The sequence below is a fragment of the Gigantopelta aegis genome, chromosome 3, assembly GCF_016097555.1.
Source record: "Gigantopelta aegis isolate Gae_Host chromosome 3, Gae_host_genome, whole genome shotgun sequence".
Taxonomy (NCBI): domain Eukaryota; kingdom Metazoa; phylum Mollusca; class Gastropoda; order Neomphalida; family Peltospiridae; genus Gigantopelta; species Gigantopelta aegis.
Window position 1 is genome coordinate 67048920 of NC_054701.1, and position 19375 is coordinate 67068294.

Here is a 19375-nt window from a genome sequence, read left to right on the forward strand (position 1 = left end):
CACCCCAATAGTTAGGTAGGTAGGTAGGTAGGTAGGTAGGTAGGTACATAGGTAGTTAGGTAGGTAGGTTGGTAGATAGGTTGGTAGATAGATAGGTAGGTAGGTAGGTAGGTTGGTAGATAGACATTTAATACTATTCTGTAGATAAATATGTCACAAATAATTGTACATATACTACAAATTAACATTCGCCTGGAAACATACAACTACTACAAATAACAGGTTATAGCTACTAAACATATCATACATATTAACATTTTTAGAAAATTACTAACATTAATATGTACAGTAGATTCACTTTGATTACACATATTAACCTTGAAATATTTGTTATGTGTACAGGGCTAACTCTGGGTGAGCAAAACAATTCACCAAATTGTCTACTCAACTTCAAAAATTGCAGCAATTGTCAGTTATTTTCTTAAAAATGTCAATTACATGAAATTATTTCTCCAAACTAAACTAAAATTCTCCAACTGCTTTCAAAATTCGCAACTGGCAAATTTGGCAAGTGCCAGAGCTAGCCCTGTGTGTACGTACTACACATAAATTCAGAACATAATAACACCCACAACCCTCAGCAACCTGAAAACATATCCTTCCCATTTTCCGACAGGTTGGACATAATCCACACACCCCCACCCCTCAACATGAAATTTTTGTGAGACATAATCCCCCCATAAAAGATCCTCCCTGTCAAGTTTACAAGCATGGACATAATCCCCACTGAATAGATAATTTTGTACTGATACACCCTCATGTATAATAATAAAATTCCGGCATTGTCATTTATATTATTTTATTTCATAGAACAATTAAATATGGGTTTTGGATTTTGTCCAGTGGAGAATTTCCAAAACATATGAGACTTTTGCCAACCAAATTTCATAGGTGTACAGACTCCCATTTTTGAAGGGGGGTGGATGTGCGGGCAATCTGATTAAAATCAGTCCCACTGGGTCTTTAATTTCCAGGCAATAGTACAGATCAGTGGAGCTGATTTTAATCAGATAGGCGGTGTGTGTGTGTATGGGGAGGAGGGGGGTGGGGGGGGGGGGGGTGGTATATTTGCCAGAATCAAATGAAAATGACCGAATCTGGATAACATGATTTATTCATAATAGCATTACTGCTAAACATCTTCCTGGTATATAGGTTTACAAATGAACCTCTACGCATTTTTACATGGATTACAACTAATACTGTTGGTACGATGACAGAAATACATGGTGAAAAGGTTTCAGAACAGGTCTTAATTACCTGAATATCTCTATTGTTTTTGCCCCAGTCTCATATACATAAGCTACCAATATCCAAATGAGGATATTCTGTCCACCCTCTCATAAAATTAAAGGGGGATTTTTTTCCAGGGGGGATTCCGTTCTACTCTGCCACATATATTAACAGTTAGAAAATGACAGTGGGAGGGGTTGGCCAGGGGGTGGTTATGTTCTATTCCACAACATGCATTAACAGTTATGACACACATTAAATGAAGATTTATTTCAGAATGCTTTTAATTACAAAATGTGTCATCATTTTATAGCCACAGTCAGTTAATGTGACATGGATCAGCTGTGAATGTTCAACAAATAACATGGTAAAAACAAGTCTTTAAATTTTTAAACAAATATATTTACAATGAAAATACATGTCAGATCTAAATAATGAAATGCATAATAAACTATCAGAATGCATTAAGTAAAAGAACAGTATAAATAACAAGAATAAATATATATATATATATATATATAGGCAACAACAATAAAACAAATGATGGGTTCAAAGGAATAACCTACGATGTCCATTTTTGATATATGATAGTTGTCAGTTCTCTGCTCTAACCATAAAATTTAGAGTATGTATGTTTTAACTACAAACTATTATAGTAATATAACATACTCATTCACATGGTGTAAGCATATTTAAAATGCATTTAATAGGGAACGCCACACTATCTACATGTACAAATCAGTGACGTTATGTCAAAACGTTAGGTCACACGGGCATGTAATAGTTATTTATCTCACTTTCAGTTGAGTTAATTATTATACCAATATCAGGGGTGTAGCCAGAACAAATTTAGCATTACGTACACCACTTTATTGGGGAAACTTAATCACTGAAAAAGGGAAGAGGATATTTTATAGGATATTTTATGGAACAATTACAGACAGCCTCGACCTATTCCCGGATTTTTTTGCATTATGCACGTGCATACTGTGCGTAATGGGCGCTACACCTTGGACTATATTATTTCAAATTTGGTCAATAAATAGAAAGTAGTCAATAATGAAACAAAAATAATGTGGAGTCATTGTCAACCAGACATCATATCAAATACAAAAACAATACAATGAATTAACCTATGATATCCAAACACAATGAAATAAAAATCTGTAAATATGGTAGCTAGGTCATTAAGGTGTGTTGGTAAAACATGATGGATTGGGTATAAATATTTCACGACTGCATCAAAGAAAGAAATGTTTTATTTAATGACGCACTCAACACATTTTATTTACGGTTATATGGCGTCAGACATATGGTTAAAGACCACACAGATATTGAGAGAGGAAACCTTTTCGATTAGCAGCAAGGGAATCTTTTATATGCACCATCCCACAGACAGGGTAGTACATACCACAGCCTTTGATATACCAGTCGTGGTGCACTGGCTGGAATGAGAAATAGCACAATGAGACCACTGACGGGGATCGATCCCACACCGAGCGAAGGCTGTACCACTGGGTTACGTCCCGCCCCACGACTGCATCACTACAGAGTTGTAAACTTTAAAATTTAATTATCTCAAAATGGCCAAAGTGTGGCAGCATCGTAGGTTGTGCCCTTGGACCAAACAAATATATATTAAGTAAGTATCACATGGTACACAAATTGCCACAAAACACACAACATGGCACTAAAGATGAAACGTAACTTCAAAGACGATAATTATATAAAAAAAATTCACAGTTAAAGCTTTGTTGGATTTCCTAATGAAAATTATTGATGGAAATAGGCTGAATGAATTATATTGAATTATTAATTGCCTAAAAATCTTTCATTCTGTGTGAAAAACACTAATTATTAAGTAACTTAAACTTGGAAGGTGAAGAAAATCAAAATGGATTAACAACTTCGCGATCAGTACGTCATCACTGTTCCATCAGTGGTAACTGCTTTTAGGTGTTAGATAACAAACCTGCTGCTTTTTAATTACAGTACAATGACAAGCAAAATATGCAAACACAGTTCCGTGCAACATGTATGCAAATGAAGTGATTGTTCGCACAATCTGTGCCGCCATGCATCAGAGAGTACTGGTAGGAGTGTGAAAACGACACCACTGTACAGTCACTTACATATATAATATAGAAGTATGTATGCAGGGCCATACCCTCCAGGGGTGGGGGGAATTCCCCCACCCCACCCCACCCCACCCCCGAGAATCTCACTATTTTCTTTTTTTTTTACTCCAGGAAATGGCATACACATCTCAGGGTTTAATTTGTATAGTGTTTCATTTGTTTATTAAAAGTACTTATGGATTTTTATCAGGGTACGGCCCTGGTATGTACACACACAGAAAATGGTTCATGTCTGAATATTATTAAAAAATTATCTTTAAACCAAGATATTTAAACCCAACACTTACACTATAATATATGCCTTTCTAATAGTCCACCTCATTAACATAAATGAACTAAAATGTTCCCACCACCTAGACAGTTATATGAGACTGACTAATTAGCATAAACTAAGGCAATATATATTAACAACATGTTTTATTAAATATTCTATATAAACTGTTAGTTATTGGAGTTAAAAGTTTGTTTTATTCAATAAAATTACTATAGATCACATTGATTTATCATCTGCTATTCAATGTCAAACATTTGATTATTGTGACACACAGTTTTCAGGGGAAACTTGTTAAAAACAGTTTTATTAGCAGCAAGGTATCTTTAATATGCACTTTAATACAGACAGGGCAGGACCATATCTTTTACCGTATTTGACCGGAAATAAGCCCAGGGGGCCAAGACAACTCATTGTGAGCTTAGCAGTCCCAGTCGTAGGACACTACCGGGTACTTGGAATAAGAAAAAATAAAACATTCAGAGAATGGCAGGGGTAGATTATGATTTAGGTAAGGGGTTTCCGAAACAATATGTAAATGTTTATAATTTGAAATTATAAATTTTACATGGACATCAATTTAGATCTACGTGGTGGGGTGGGGTTTTTTTTAGCCGGGGGGGGGGGGGGGCAGGCAGGGAGGGGGTGGATCCGAGCAACTGGGAAACCCCCATAATCCGCCCCTGAATGGGCCCACTGCAGGAGTTCGATCCATTGAACTAATGACCTCAGGAAGGCTAGATTCCCCCTCCCCATACCACAAATAAATATAAATAAAAGGAATGCTTGTTGAACCCCAGGATTTTTAATCTGATTGATTTAGATCTTACTGGCAACATAATCTCATTCCCATTACACGATCTGACATGAACCAATGCCATGAACATGTAGTTTAAACAACATTTATTTCTCTGAGCACTGGATTTGCAAATGGGCCATTTGCCTATATTAAAACCTCATTCTGAATGTGTTAAATGACTGGGAAAATAATAATAATAGACCAATCAGAAACAACTTACAGTGCTTCTGATTGGTACATGGTTAACGGCTGGTAATTTGAAAGTACCATTTGACACAACCAAAACTGGAATATATTCATGTAATTATAATATGCAAATGGACCTTACTCAAATTAATATTCTTTGGTGTTGTAGGTGTAACAGCTGGAATGTTTCAGTAAAATAGTTATCTTTAGTTTTAGAGTATATTAAAAGTGACAGACCCTAGTTTCTGAACACTATGACATGTTTCTCACTGTTAGAACTGTTTTTGATCATTAAAATCATACATTTTATTGTTTAGATTATCCATTTCCATACATGTATCTGGTGTTTCTAATACATGTAATACAAAATGCATTTTTCATACCTTTAAAAATTCATGTACCTCTGAGGAGTAAAAGTTATGGAGACAAGTTCTAGTCTATGTTTTTTTTTGTGAATCTTGTTTCACTCTACTGTAACTTTATTCAAATGTGATACAGGTTTGTAGGTTAACCAAACTTAGTGTCCATTTTTACAAATTATGAACCAGGGTCTTTTACTTTTAATACAGATACTGATGAGTTGACCTTTGTGAGCAGCATTTTCAGACAATCTACTGAGCTTGAAAACTTCTGTAAATAAGGCAAATAATATATTGTAATGCAAACATTTCATATACAGTTATAATACACAAGAAGTAAAACAAACATAAGTAAAACAAAATTTTCAGAATACATGTACTAAAAATAAATAATGTTCAGTCAGTAAACATGTCCTGAGATGAGGGAAAATGTGATGATGCGTACATGCTACAATAATCAGATTGCCATTTATGTAAATGCTAAATAGCCACATATGTGTAGACGTCAGAGGTGGATCTAGGCAGGGTAGGATCCCCCTCTAAATTTTGCAACAGTTATCATTTTATTATATATTAATTTTCTCATTTTTTTCACGATCCCCTCCAAACCTCCCCAAAAGTTCCCTTGGCATTCCACCTCATGTCACTGGGACCCCCCCCCCCCCCATATGAATTTTCTGGATCCGCCACTGGAAATGCACAAAAGACGTCATATACTGAACTCCAATGAAAAAGCACCAGACAAATTTGTAGTTGTAAAAAGGACATGAGAAGAAAAAATTGTACATTAAACTGATTTTGTATAACTACGGTAGATGTATTCTGGTAGGCAATAAATAACCTCAAAATTGTATACATGAGTTAGAGTTATTGTGTGTTTTATGCATAGGGGAATGTCCGAGTAACTCTCCATTCCTGAAAAATAATGGAGACAAGGCCCACTAGGGCCGAGTCCCATTATTTTTCAGGAATGGAGAGTTATAAGGATATTCCCCTACTTAAAATACAGCAATAGATAATGACTTCATGTCTATCTACATGTATATACATGTATATCTATATTTTATCTATATTACTCTTAATAATGGAGAGTTATGGAATTATTGCTCCATTACTGAAAATAATGGAGCGTTGAGACAATATAGTGACATCACAGGTGTATTTTAAAACAACCTAGGTCACCCATGACAACTGGGCAACAACAACTAATAATTGGGTGGTGCGTTTTCAATCAAGTTCAATATATGTGTCTCTAAATATATTAAATGTATGGAGGACAAACATATGAATAAACTCATGTTAAAAATATGTGGAACAAATGTCAGACATATACGGTATGCACCAAATTTATGTTAAACATATTGATCAAACGCTAAATGTATTTGGCCGTTTCAAATATGAAAATGATCAAAGATACAAATTAAATATTTGGTCACCTTTTTATTTGTATCTGTATTTAAAATACATATAATGTATAATCAGCTAGAATGGGCAAACAAGTCTGAGCAAGCAGACTAATCAAAACAGGTCAAAATGAAAACAATACGTATTTGTGCTAGACTAAATTATGCAGAATTTGAACATTAACAGGAAAATCTATTCAGTAAATGTCTGTAATTGTACAAGAAATCTGAATAGTTAATAAGTATGCATTATTAGGTAAAACATTAAACTTTACTTCAACCCCCAAGAAAATTATTATACATTTGTGTTTCAGGAGAAGTAATAATGACCCTACTATTCATCATATTATATTAATAACTAAACAATTTATATATGACAGTCATTTCTTACACACCCGTTGGTGAGAACACCATGTGTTATTTTTGATAACACATAGTTGTTTACGTACATGTGTGTGTTAACAATTTCAAGACATACGACTGGCTGCTCCTAATGACCAGGTCACCAATGCCATATGTCCAATAAAAAACCCAGCACAGTGGAAATCGATTACACTGTAACATATAGTTAACCTGGCAATCATGTGTCTGTAATGCATAAGGCAGCTACAAATGCAAAGGGTTGTAAATATCTTTTAGTCAATAACGATGTTAAAAATTGCTTTAAAACCTGGATTTTGAGGATATGTAAGAAATAGAATAATACATTTGTGTCCGTTAGATACCATTTATCTCACAACTCGTTTAAAAACATATGAAACTCGCTTTCGCTCGTTAGATACATTTTAAAACAACTCGTGAGATAAATGGTATCTAACGGCCACTCATGTAGTAGTCTCTGTTTGAAGGCTTTCGTTCCAGATATTACATGGCTTGAAAATAAGCAGGTATATCATATAAAATTACAAGCATGAGTAATGACTGGTGGAAGGGACTCGGTGAGTGCTAACAGTCCACTGGTTAGGGGGCGTAATACTTGCCTTGCCCAGGGCGCTGGCAACTCATGCTACGCCACTGACGTAACGTTCCAGGGGGTGGGTGGGTGTAGGTTCAAACCTTATATAGTGATACAGGGGGTGGGTTTATTTATCTGTTACATAACAATTTTTTTTTTTTTTTTAAATGTTGTTTTCTCTTCTTTTTTTTTTATCATAAACGCTCTGTCATGATGACAATGTTTAACGTAAATAGTTATAGCTAGGCATATACACACAATAAGTATTATAAATTAATAGAGTTGAAATGAGTGTCTGCTCTTTCCCAAATCGCAAAACAGTACATTAAACGTATATTACACCCATCGCCGACTTGTTTGTGAATTGGGGGGGGGGGGGGGGGGGGGGGGGGGGGGGGATGTCTCAAAGTGTTACATAATATTTTGAGGGTATATGGTCTAGCATTACAGAGCATTACAGGGAGGAAGGGGGTGTCTAAGTTTGACAGAAATAGTGTTACGTAATATTTGAACGGCCCCGTATATATCCTTTTCAGGTGTGTGTGTACGAAATTGTGGATTGGGGTCTAGACTTGAAAACAAAGTTTATGTAGTGGTGGTGGGTCAGGATATGTTACAGAAAGATAGGACACTTTATCCATTGAGCTCTGTAACAGCTCATTACAGATAATGACAGAAGATCTGTTTGTTTTATACTCAACAAAATTAATTAAGAGTCAATACATATTTCGGGATTTTAAAAAACCTTCTTCTGTTGTAACGTGACATTGTGACAAAAGTAATGATTTAAACAACAGTTTAAGAGTGAACAAAATAACATACCTCATTACGAACCAATATGTAATGAAGGCTAAGCTAATGCGCATTTTGGCAGTTTTAATATATATGTCTTAAAATCTGAACCTGTTGAAATTTTTTGCATATATCATGGGTCAAATAATAAAATGACACAAGCAAAGAATTACTAAAAAAATCTACTGGCCCTTAATTAATTTTGTTGAGTATATATCAAGTCAGTCGATCATAAATATATGTTGATAGCAAAAACATGCAGGTTTATTAAAACAGCAGTTGTGTTTGTATTGTGCATTAGCAAATGATGCTATAAGAGACTAAGGTGAGACTGCATCTTTAAAGACAATATTAACTAGTTCATGAACTACATCAACTGACACATGTCAGCATTCATCAACTCTCTCGGTCTAGACGCAATTATCACAAACAATCCAGGGGTTATTGTGCACTAGGTTATATCACAAAATACGATAAGCAGGCCTGTACAGGCTCATAGGAACAATATCTGGAGTGGAAGGGGGGGGGGGGGGGGGGGGTGGGCACAAACTCCAGTGGGATTACAGCTCCATAGTATAGTGGAGGGGTAAAAAAAGTTTTTTTGTTTAATGACACCACTAGAGTACATTGAGTAATTAATCATCGGCTAATGGATGTCAAACATTTTGTGATTCTGACTGCTATTCATCAGAGGAAACACGCTACATTTTTTCATTAGTAGAAGGGGTCTTTTATATGCACTTTCCCACAGACAGGAAAGCATATATACCATGGCTTTTGATTAGTTGTTGTGCACTGGTTGGAACAGGAAAAACCCAATCAATTGAATGGATCCACTGAGGTGGTTCGATCCTGTGACACAAGCACCTCGGGCAAGCATTCAACCAACTGAGGTAAATCCCGGCCCTGGAGGGGTACAAGTAATACTTTCACTATTTACCTTTATTTATATAAAGTAGGTGAAAAACATATATTTTTGTCCTCGAGTATAGAGGAGCATTGCCCCCACCCCCCTCTCCAGTTCCTATGGGCCTGCCCTACCTAGTCTGTCTAGGTGCACCCCTACCACCCTCCAAAGATCCATTAGATTTACAACAGCAATCATCTGTTGCAGCGTCAACATTCTCAAAGGTAATTTTTCAAGAGTCACACAGTACAGTTTAGATAAGGATGTAGTTGTTTTCTTATAATCAGTGATGTATGAATAAATTATGATTTTTTTTATATATTAACTATAAATTTAATGCCACAACCAATGGCCAATGATCTTGAAGCACATGGTGAAAAACATGCAAAAAATATAAATATTAACTTTCACAACCTTATAAATCACAAAATGAGACACAGAGAAAACGTATTTTTTTCTGCTTTCAGTATGAATAAATAAACAACCAGTACAGTTTTTTTTCTCTCGCCACACAAACATCAATTTATACGTAAAATGCTATCAGTAAGCTAGAATAATTTGTTCTAAATCAAGACTATTGTTAATGAAAGTCCAATGTTATAATAAAGACATTTTTTTTTTTTTTAATTTTAAACTTATTTTCGTTCAAGCATGCTGTCTTGGGCATACATCTTAGTCATCTGGGCTGGACAGTGGATTAGTGGTTAGAGAGTAGACAGTATAGTCATCTTACCCGCTGAGTCGTTAAAACTTTCTCCGAGTGGGAGCCAGTATCGGGGTGTGAACCCAGTACCTCCCAGCCTTAAATGCTAAACCACTACACCACCGAGGCTGGTGGATCAATTTAGAAATTAATATTATGTCAAAGCAGTCTTCTGAAACAATTCGCCATGTCTGTGTCCTTCACCAATACTAAATCTTTGTCTGTCTCTACCTCCATCTCCATCCCTCTTGCTCCGTCTCTATTACCTTGTTTTTGTCCTTCTGTCTCTGTGTCTGTTTTCTCTGTCTTTCTCGCAGCGCTGTCACAGCTGATATAATAATACAGAAATACAACCACTTATCAGCAGCAATAACTGTACAATTTACTTGTAATTAAGACATTTAGCAAAACAGGATCTGTTTGACAGATTGTAATGGATACTAATTGTAACTATTGTAACTACCATGTACTCAACAGAGTACACAATTTTTCCACCTCTGTGATTATAATGTACTCAAATAAGTAAACAATTTTCCTATTTGTAGGTAATGGAACAATTGTTAAGTTAAGTACACCATTTGTCTACCTGTAAGCAAGGTACTTGTCTCAGTACCCTATTAAGGTGACTCATGCTTTAGCCTGCAAATATTTGTGCAATAGTATAGATGCTACAATACATCAGAATAAATGTCTAATATTGTATTCTACAGCTTTATATTAACAGCAGCCCTTAAGTTAAAATTACAATGACGACACGAAAACAAAAAATGAAGACAAAATGGCATATTTCATCAACCTACAAGTTCTGATGAATTAGTTATGATGCATTTTAACATTTCTTTTTGTTGCCGATTTTACTGACACCATAAAACTGTTTGTTTTTTTCCACATCTGTATTCACTGCTATTGCAAAGATGATTCCTAAGCAAGGAAAAAGTACACCATAGCCTCTGGTATTTGACCAAGTTATTTTTCACTGTCTGGACAAGTCTTGTGTCAAGTGCAGAAGTGGATTTGCGTCTGGCAGTAGTAATCATCAGGCAAGTTGTACCACATCATCGAAGGTTGTAAAGTCAACATGACATCTGCTTTTGGCTAAGAAGTGCAAATATCTAGTCAGAACAAAGTTCAACAGCTAAAAACAAATTTAGTTTTCTGACTGGAGTGTCCATATACTGGATGATAAAATAACCCATCATAGCAGACGTTGGTATCCATGCTAATAATGGAGACTGCAATACTAGTATGCGTAGTTGTCATAGATTGGCTAATATTCATCAGGCTGGAAAATAAAAATGAAATAGAAATTAAGAATGAAAAATAGAAGTGTAAATTTAAAAAAAAAAAATTGCCAGTGTTGAAAGTTATTAGTAAAATAAAACCACATGATTTTGAAGGTTTTGCTCTTTACAATTTGATGTTAACAAAAATAATTATCTTCTCTTTTTTTTAATGCAAATTTTACTGTGTGATTCCTGAAAAATTATACATTTCTATTTAATTTTCTTTTTATTATCATATTTATTCAAACTCATGACTTCTATTTTTCCTACTTGATGTATTATTACTTCTTCAAGAGAACTCTAAAAGTTAGCTCCCTTTACTAGATACAGAAGTAACTGTAATGAATAAACATTGTAAGTAAATGTTACCACAATAATTAATGTTGTTTTGTGAAAGGAGAATACCAGTGTTGTGTTAACCAATTATGAACAGAATGTGTAAAAGAAAACGTTTAGAAATGACCTAGTTTTTCCATCAGTGAATGGTTGCACTATGATAGCATGTGCTAATGTGGATCAGAATGTAAAAAAGATGCACAATAAAGACCATCGAACACAACATGACTGCTTTGTCTACAGTACTTAAGCACAACCTAGTATGACTATTTGTCTAAAGTACAAACATACAATAGAACTGTGTGTCTAAAGCACATAAACATAACATTATAACCATGAGCGTATGGGGACTCTTTGATTTAGGGGGACTGGAGGGGTTGATTTGCCCGAAATTTTACCCAGATAAAAACTGCCTGAATTTTACCCACTGTTTTGCCCGAATTTGGGTGGGCAATTGCCCCCCCTGCCCCCCCGGGTTGTACGCCCATGATTATAACTGTCTAAAATACTTAGTATATAGTTTGTATATAAACACAGCAATGTAACAACAGACATCAAAATAAGCACAATGTGTGGTAACCGATACACATATTACTACAAAATACAGACCAGGCCTGGCGCTTATAAAACATTTAGAGTCTAGACTCGAGACTCTAATAGAGTCTGAGACACTGATGTCATGACAACGCCATACAAATTGTATGCGTGTGACGTCATTTGAGATTGAATCTGGACTCTAAAAGTTTTATAAGCACGGGCCCTGGACCCCATTCCACAAAAGCAATCTTAGTCCTAAAATCACCTTAAGAGCATAACTACCGTATGCACTTAAGGTGATCTTTGCGCTAAGATCGTTTCATGGAATGGGGCACTGGTAGCCTGTTGTGATAAATTTATACTTCCATTATTATTACTACAACATGGACATTATTACTACTATAATATGGAGAGGCATTTATAAAGGCCTACTGATTTTTTTCTAATCCACTTCATCTATTGAATAACTATTGTTAAATTGTTTTTACTATAAAATCAGTTTTACAGACTCACTGATACTGTGTTATTTTATTCACATCCTGACTGTACCAATACTTATGTGTGCATCTTGTATTTGATAATACACAAACTGATCAATATTTACATGGTCATGTTTTTGTTTAGTAAGGCTTTGTAGAAAACCATGTACCATTCTCATCTTTCTTAGCATGTGGTCACATCTTGGTAACCTGAATATTTGACTGTGACTGTTTTTTTAAAGTATACAGTAAAATCCTTTATTTTTGTTGTCTTCTCAAAAATAATTGATTGCACTAGTTCAACAATTACACGAAAATTAGACCACTATGAAAAACATATTATAACTATTTGTCTAAAGTAAGCGAACAACACAATATCACTATTTAGACAGTTATAATGTATATTGTCATGTTTTAAAATGCATAATTATAAACATGACAATATATCTGTCTAAATTACCTAAATACAACACATTATCACTGTTTATTTGTGGTGCATATTCACAACACATTATTGAGATTCGCAGTGCAGAATGAAACTACAAACTACAATACCTTAGATAAGGTCTGGAGACAACAGACAGGATAACATATCTCACCTCTTCAAGGATACGTAGGTTATTATTCTGTCTGTTAAAACTGAATATTTGATGCTGGTAAGTCTACTGGTATCACTTGGAATGAACTGTTGATAACCTTTACATTGGAGTTAAATGATTTTTATGAAGCATCTCTCAATTTTAAACCCTTAATTTTGGAATATAATTTATGAAGTGCTCAATAAATATATATGCATGGAAACCAATTTCCAAAGTGATCTTTACCTTTGACTCAAAAACCAATTTCGTGCATCCTCTTTGAAGATAATGCTATGGTAGCTGAGATGAATGCATTTAATATAAAAAAAACCCACCCAAAAACTGGACACCCACACACAAAGGCATATTATAATATTTCTGTTCAATCTCACACAAATTAAAAATATTTAGACTATTGGTTTATATTCCATTTGAAAACAGTCAAAACATCATCCTAGCACAACAAAAACATTAAAATTATTCACCGATTTAACTAATCTTGAAACATTTTAAAACAACAAAGCATAACAACGTGACACTCACACTATCTAATGCGACGACGAACAACACATGCAAGGGCAGATAACTATGTGACATAAACCTCTGGTGAGAGTTCAGCAGACAGAATGTGCCAGCGTCGGTATTCCCTATTGGGATTCTTGAGGGTCTCAAACCAGTGTTTGAGTCGGTCTCCCTTCGCATTGATTCCCATCTGAACACCACCTGTTAAAAGAATAACCAAACGTAATATAATAATAAATAAAGGTTGATTACACACAGCTTAGAATAACAAGAAATATGCATTATTGTGCTGTCTGTACAGTTAAAGTTAAAGTTTGTTTTGTTTAACGATACCACTAGAGCACATTAATTAATCATCGGCTGTTGGATGTCAAACATTTGGTAATTATGACTCATTTTTCCATCAGTAGCAAGGGATCTTTTAAAAAAACCAATCAGCTGAATGGATCCACTGATGTGGTTCGATCCTGCAGTGCGAGAACCTCAGACAAGTGCTCAACCGATTGAGCTAAATCCCGTCCCTGTCTGTACAGAGTATATTAGATTAATTCTAATTTTACAACATGTTTAAAATAACTACCTAAACATGTATCAAACTTACAAACATAGATTACGTAAGCTGAGCTGCTGTAATTTTGAGCATGCACAGGTCCTTAATTTTTAATCAATTGTAAAATACATCAGCATTCTTCATTATTATTTCCCATAATAATATGTATCTTTAGAGACAAAAACATAAATAAAGATCTACTTATATTTTATGCACTTTGAGTACAGTAGTGAACAAATTAATGACAAATACTTGTGTCCATCAATTCAAACTCACCAATGAAATCATTTGCTTTGCCGATATCTTTGTCCCACACTGTAACTTCTAGAGTCTTCTTTGCCAGCTCATTGTGTTTGATTTCATAGACAAATTCCTGTAAAAAAAAAAAAAAAGGAAGTCAGACATTGCAATTCCAGTTTCAAAATCTAGTTTTTTCTATAAAAAAACCCCAACATTTATAGAAAGCATGTGAATCTAGCTCAAGCAAAATGGGACATGAATGAATTAAGAAAAAATACTACCAGATTTAAACTCATTAACAAATCAAAGAAATTGCTTGACAAATCCTAAAAAATGCTGAGCAAATAAAACAAATTACTTCCAAGTTTCCAACACATTAATTGTGTTAATTTCTAACTGCCTTACATTTGCACAATTTTAAATGAGATCATAATAGTCATTTGATTTTGATAATCACATTCTATTCATTCATGTTTGAAAAACATTTGCAATGACTTTGTATGCATGTCACACAGGGCTAGCTCTGTCACTTGCCAAATTCGCCAATTATGAATTTTGAAAGCAGTTGGCAAATTTTATTTTAATTTGGCAAAAAAATTTCATGGTATATTAACATTTGTTTAGAAAATAACTGTTGATTTTCTGCAATTTTTCAAGTTGAATGGACAATTTGGTGAAATATTTTTCTCACTCAGTACTAGCCCTGATGTCACAGCTTTATTTAAAGAAACAATTGCCAACAAGAAATCATTCTGAATAATGGAAATTAACTCTTATCTGGCTGCATTCTTTTTGAAAACGTTAATGAATTTTCACCAATTATACATTCTAGTAATATTATTAAAATCTGTCAACTGTTTTTTCTTTTAGAAAAATGATTTTTAAATGAAAACGATGTTAAGTGACGTCATAGTGATGACGCTTGACGCGTATACACTTCAGTGGCAGGATATGGATTAAAAACTCTTCATAAGATAATAGATGTTGACCTCATTGTACTCAGGGTTGAGAGTTCGTTTCTTCACAGACGTCTTAAATTTGGAATGCTTGTCTTTGTCTGGCTTCAGGTAACTGGAAAACAAATTTTTTTTTTTACTTTATTGGGATCCCACAATATTTTTTTTATCTGTAGTAGCTGGGTATTGGCAGAACATATGTAAATTGTGATGAAAGTTCTAAAGTTTGAGATAACAGTCAGTCAGTCAATCAATCAATCAATCAATCTTTATTTCTTTATATATGAATAACACAAAGAACACGGCACATTTCAAAACATAGGTAAGAATATTTAAATAAGAACATATATATATATATATATATATATATATATATACACTCATGTATGGATTTAAGTGAATAATGGCACATAATGTTGTATATAATTTAATAATAATTCAGTGACATAGGAAGGTGCCAAAAAGGGGGGGGGGGGGGGGGGGGGGGGGGGGTTGGTGGGGGGGGGGGGGGGGTGGGGGGGCGGGGGGGGGGCACACTTATATATTTACACACTTTTACACTATTATAAAGCAAATATAAAGCAAAATATCTGAAAAGAGGGGGCATGTGACCCCCCTTACCCCCCCCCCCCTGCTTCCTGCACCAGTGAATTAATTAATAAAACTATGCTGCTTATACTGAGGTAGAGGATCTGCAAAGTTCTGTTTGTCTGTGTAAAATCATTATGTAATATGCCTGCCCAACTATTGGTGCCACCACATCATCTACTCTTTTAAACTACATGTCTGAGGAAATCTATTGCCACCATCTGGTCCACTTTTTATACAAGATCTAAACTACGAGGAAATTTACTGTGACCACAAACTTTAAGATACTCTTTTTCTGAATCAAAATCTAAACTGTGAGAGAATCTCTCCCACCACATGGCATACTATTTTTCTGAATCAAAATCTAAACTATAAGAGAATCTCTCCCAACACATACTCTTTTTCACAATCAAGATCTAAACTATACTCTTTTTCTGAATCGAGATCTAAACTATGAGAATCTCTCCCACCACATGAGATGCTCTTTTTCTGAATCAAGATCTAAACTATGAGATAATCTCTCCCAACACATGGAATACTCTTTTTCTGAATCAAGATGTAAACTATGAGATAATCTTGTGTCGCAGGATCAAACCACCTCGGTGAATACATTCAACTGATTGGGTCTTTTTGCATTCCAACCAGTGCACCACAATTGGTCAAAGGCTGTGGTATGTGCTTTCCTGTCTATGGGAAAGTGCACAGAAAAGATCTCTTGCTGCATTTGGAAAAATGTAGTTGGTTTCCTCTGATGATTACAAGTCATAATGACCAAATGTATGACATCCAATAGCTGAGGATTAACTAATAAATGTGCGCTAGTGGTGTTAATAAAAAAACAAAAAAACTTTAACTTGTTTCAGCGACACAGACTCTTGTTTCACTCTGTTGTAACTTCATCCAAGTGTGTTACAGGTTTGTCGATTAACTAAATTTAGAAAGTTTGTTTTGGTTAACGAAACCACTAGAGCACATTGATTTATTAATCATCGGCTATTGAATGTCAAACATATGATCATTTTGACACAGTCATATTAAGGAAACCTGCCACATTTTTCCATTAATAGCAAGGGATTGTTTATATGCACCATCCCACAGACAAGATAGCGCATACCATGGCCTTTGATATGCCAGTCATGGTGCACTGGCTGGAACGAGAAATAGCCCAATGGGCCCACCGATGGGGATCGATACCAGACAGACCATGCATCGAGCTAGCACTTTACCATGCATCGGGCTGCACCCCACCCACAAAACTAAATTTTCACAGGTTAAAACTAGGTCTGTGCCCTTTAACTGAGAAAACCCTGCCAAAGTATGAAAAATACTGAATAATGTTGTAACTGTATGGACCAACATGACTTTCTTCTGCCTTCAATAATAAAAGGAATAATATTATTTCTGCCTTTGTCTTTGTAAAACTGGGATTACTAATTAGTGATTAAAGACTACAAACAAACAAAAATGTTTTACATCTTTCAGAATATTTGTAGCCATTATTACACCTTTTACAAGCAGGGAGTAAGGATATTGTTTTGTATTGTAGTGAATTTGGCTAACGCTCTTTATATAATTATGTTCATTTGTTTAGTTAATAGTACTAATATTATTCATTGGTTTTTGGAATTCTGCTTTGTGGTCGATGTTATCCCTAAGTTAGAATAAAACCGATTTCAACCATTCTACACTAATTGTTGCGATTATTTAAGTACATACAAGGAATGCCTACAAAACAGTATTATATACATAATTTTTTTTAAATACGACTATTTTTGTGTAAATTACTTAAAATGACATTATAAATGAATTTCTACTGGCAACATTAGCTGTGTTTTTTCCATGGATACTTAAAAGTTTGTTTTGTTTAACGACACCACTGGAGCACATTGATTAATTAATTGATTAATTAATTGATTAATTTGGTAATTCTGACAAGTAGTCATCAGAGAAAACCTGCTACATTTTTTCCAAATGCATCAAGGGATCTTTTATATGTACTTTCCCACAGACAGGAAAGCACATACCACGGCCTTTGACCAGCTGCGGTGCACTGGTTCTATGGACAGTGACATATTATGGCTATGTTGAGCAACCAGATTGTAGCTGAAGTCTAAGGTAACTGTTATCACTTACACTTTAACGTATGGGTCTGAGTATCCATTAGTGTCCATGGCTGCCAGTTCGGCACAACGGAGGATGCGGACAATCAGACTCTGTTTTGTGGTGGAGTATCTCAGAGACAGCAGAATTTTCCCACGTATGGCAACCAAATCATCATCTTTCTCAAACTGAAATAAGTGGTGTAAAATGTTACCGACCCCTACAGTATTGTATAATAATATACGATACACATGTACAGTCAAACCTCTCAAAACCGGACCCTCTGTAAACCAGAATTCCCTCAAAACCAGACATTTTTCATGGTCCCTTTTTAAATATCTGTACAGAAGAGAACCTCTCTAAACCGTGACCTCTTAAAACCAGACTTTTTAGTTTGTCCTGAGGGTGTCTGGTTTAGAGGAGTTTCACTGTATATCCACATGTATAAACCTATATTACACACAAGTAACATATATGTATATGCATACACATGTATATGAAAAACACTATCTCTGTCTGTGTTTATTCATCTCTCCCCCATATCTTTCTCTGTGTCCATCTGTCCCGTCACTGTCCTTCTCTCTCTCTCTCTCTCTCTCTCTCTCTCTCTCTCTCTCTCTCTCTCTCTCTCTCTCTCTCTCTCTCTCTCTCTCTCTCTCTCTTCTCTCTCTCTCTCTCTCTCTCTCTCTCTCTCTCTCTCCCTCCCTCCCTCCCTCCCTCCTCTCGATGTCAAACAATTTGTAATTTTGACATGTAGTCTTAGAGAGGAAACCCACTACATTTTTCCATTAGTAGCAAGGGATCTTTTATATGCACCATTCCACAGACAGAATAGCACATACCACAAATGGCTAACTGTGTGTGTGTCTCTCTCACTCTGTCTGTCTCTCTCTCTCTCTCTCTCTCTCTCTCTCTCTCTCTCCTCTCTCTCTCTCTCTGTCTCTCTGTCTCCCTCTCACTTCTCTCTGTGTGTGTCTCTGTGTGTGTGTCTCTCTGTGTGTCTCTCTCTCTGTCTGTCTGTCTGTCTCTCTTTCTTCTGTCTCTCCCTCTCTCCATCTCTCTCTCTCTCTCTCTCTCTCTCTCTCCTCTCTCTCTCTCTCTCTCTCTCTCTCTCTCTCTCTCTCTCTCTCTCTCTCTCTCTCTCTCTCACTCATATACACACACACAATGTGACACCTGCATTATGTCCAGGTGTGTCACATTCTATTACTACTACATATAATAACAGATTTTATCCAGTTTCTGGGAAAGAAAAAGAAAATATTGATTTAACTGACAGATGGTCCCACATAACGGAGAATAAACCCACATCAATCAGAAAACCATTATTTTTCAATCAGCAGCAAGGCCCATTTTATACAATATGTGCATATACATGTATCTCTGATAATACTGAGAGAGTGTAACTGTCACTGACTGCCAATGGAGATTTCATGTGTTAGGTTTAGCTAATTAATAGA

General features: G+C 35.3%; 1 protein-coding gene across 4 annotated transcripts in view; it reads right to left on the reverse strand.

Annotated features, from left to right (window-relative positions):
• Nucleotides 1-9478: 9478 nt before the first annotated feature.
• Nucleotides 9479-19375, reverse strand: part of LOC121368704 (double C2-like domain-containing protein beta) — a 122477-nt gene continuing 112580 nt past the window's right edge. For 2 of the 4 annotated variants that reach the window (XM_041493448.1, XM_041493444.1), the window contains exons 15-19: nucleotides 17949-18103; nucleotides 15261-15342; nucleotides 14308-14404; nucleotides 13503-13682; nucleotides 9479-11028 (exon numbers count right to left, since the gene is read on the reverse strand). In XM_041493448.1, coding sequence (XP_041349382.1) covers nucleotides 13546-13682; nucleotides 14308-14404; nucleotides 15261-15342; nucleotides 17949-18103 — 471 coding nt within the window. In that variant the 3' untranslated portion in view covers nucleotides 9479-11028; nucleotides 13503-13545. Of the gene's footprint in view, nucleotides 11029-12726; nucleotides 13078-13502; nucleotides 13683-14307; nucleotides 14405-15260; nucleotides 15343-17948; nucleotides 18104-19375 lie in introns of those variants that run through there. The other 2 variants (XM_041493447.1, XM_041493445.1) reach the window with 2 other exon arrangements.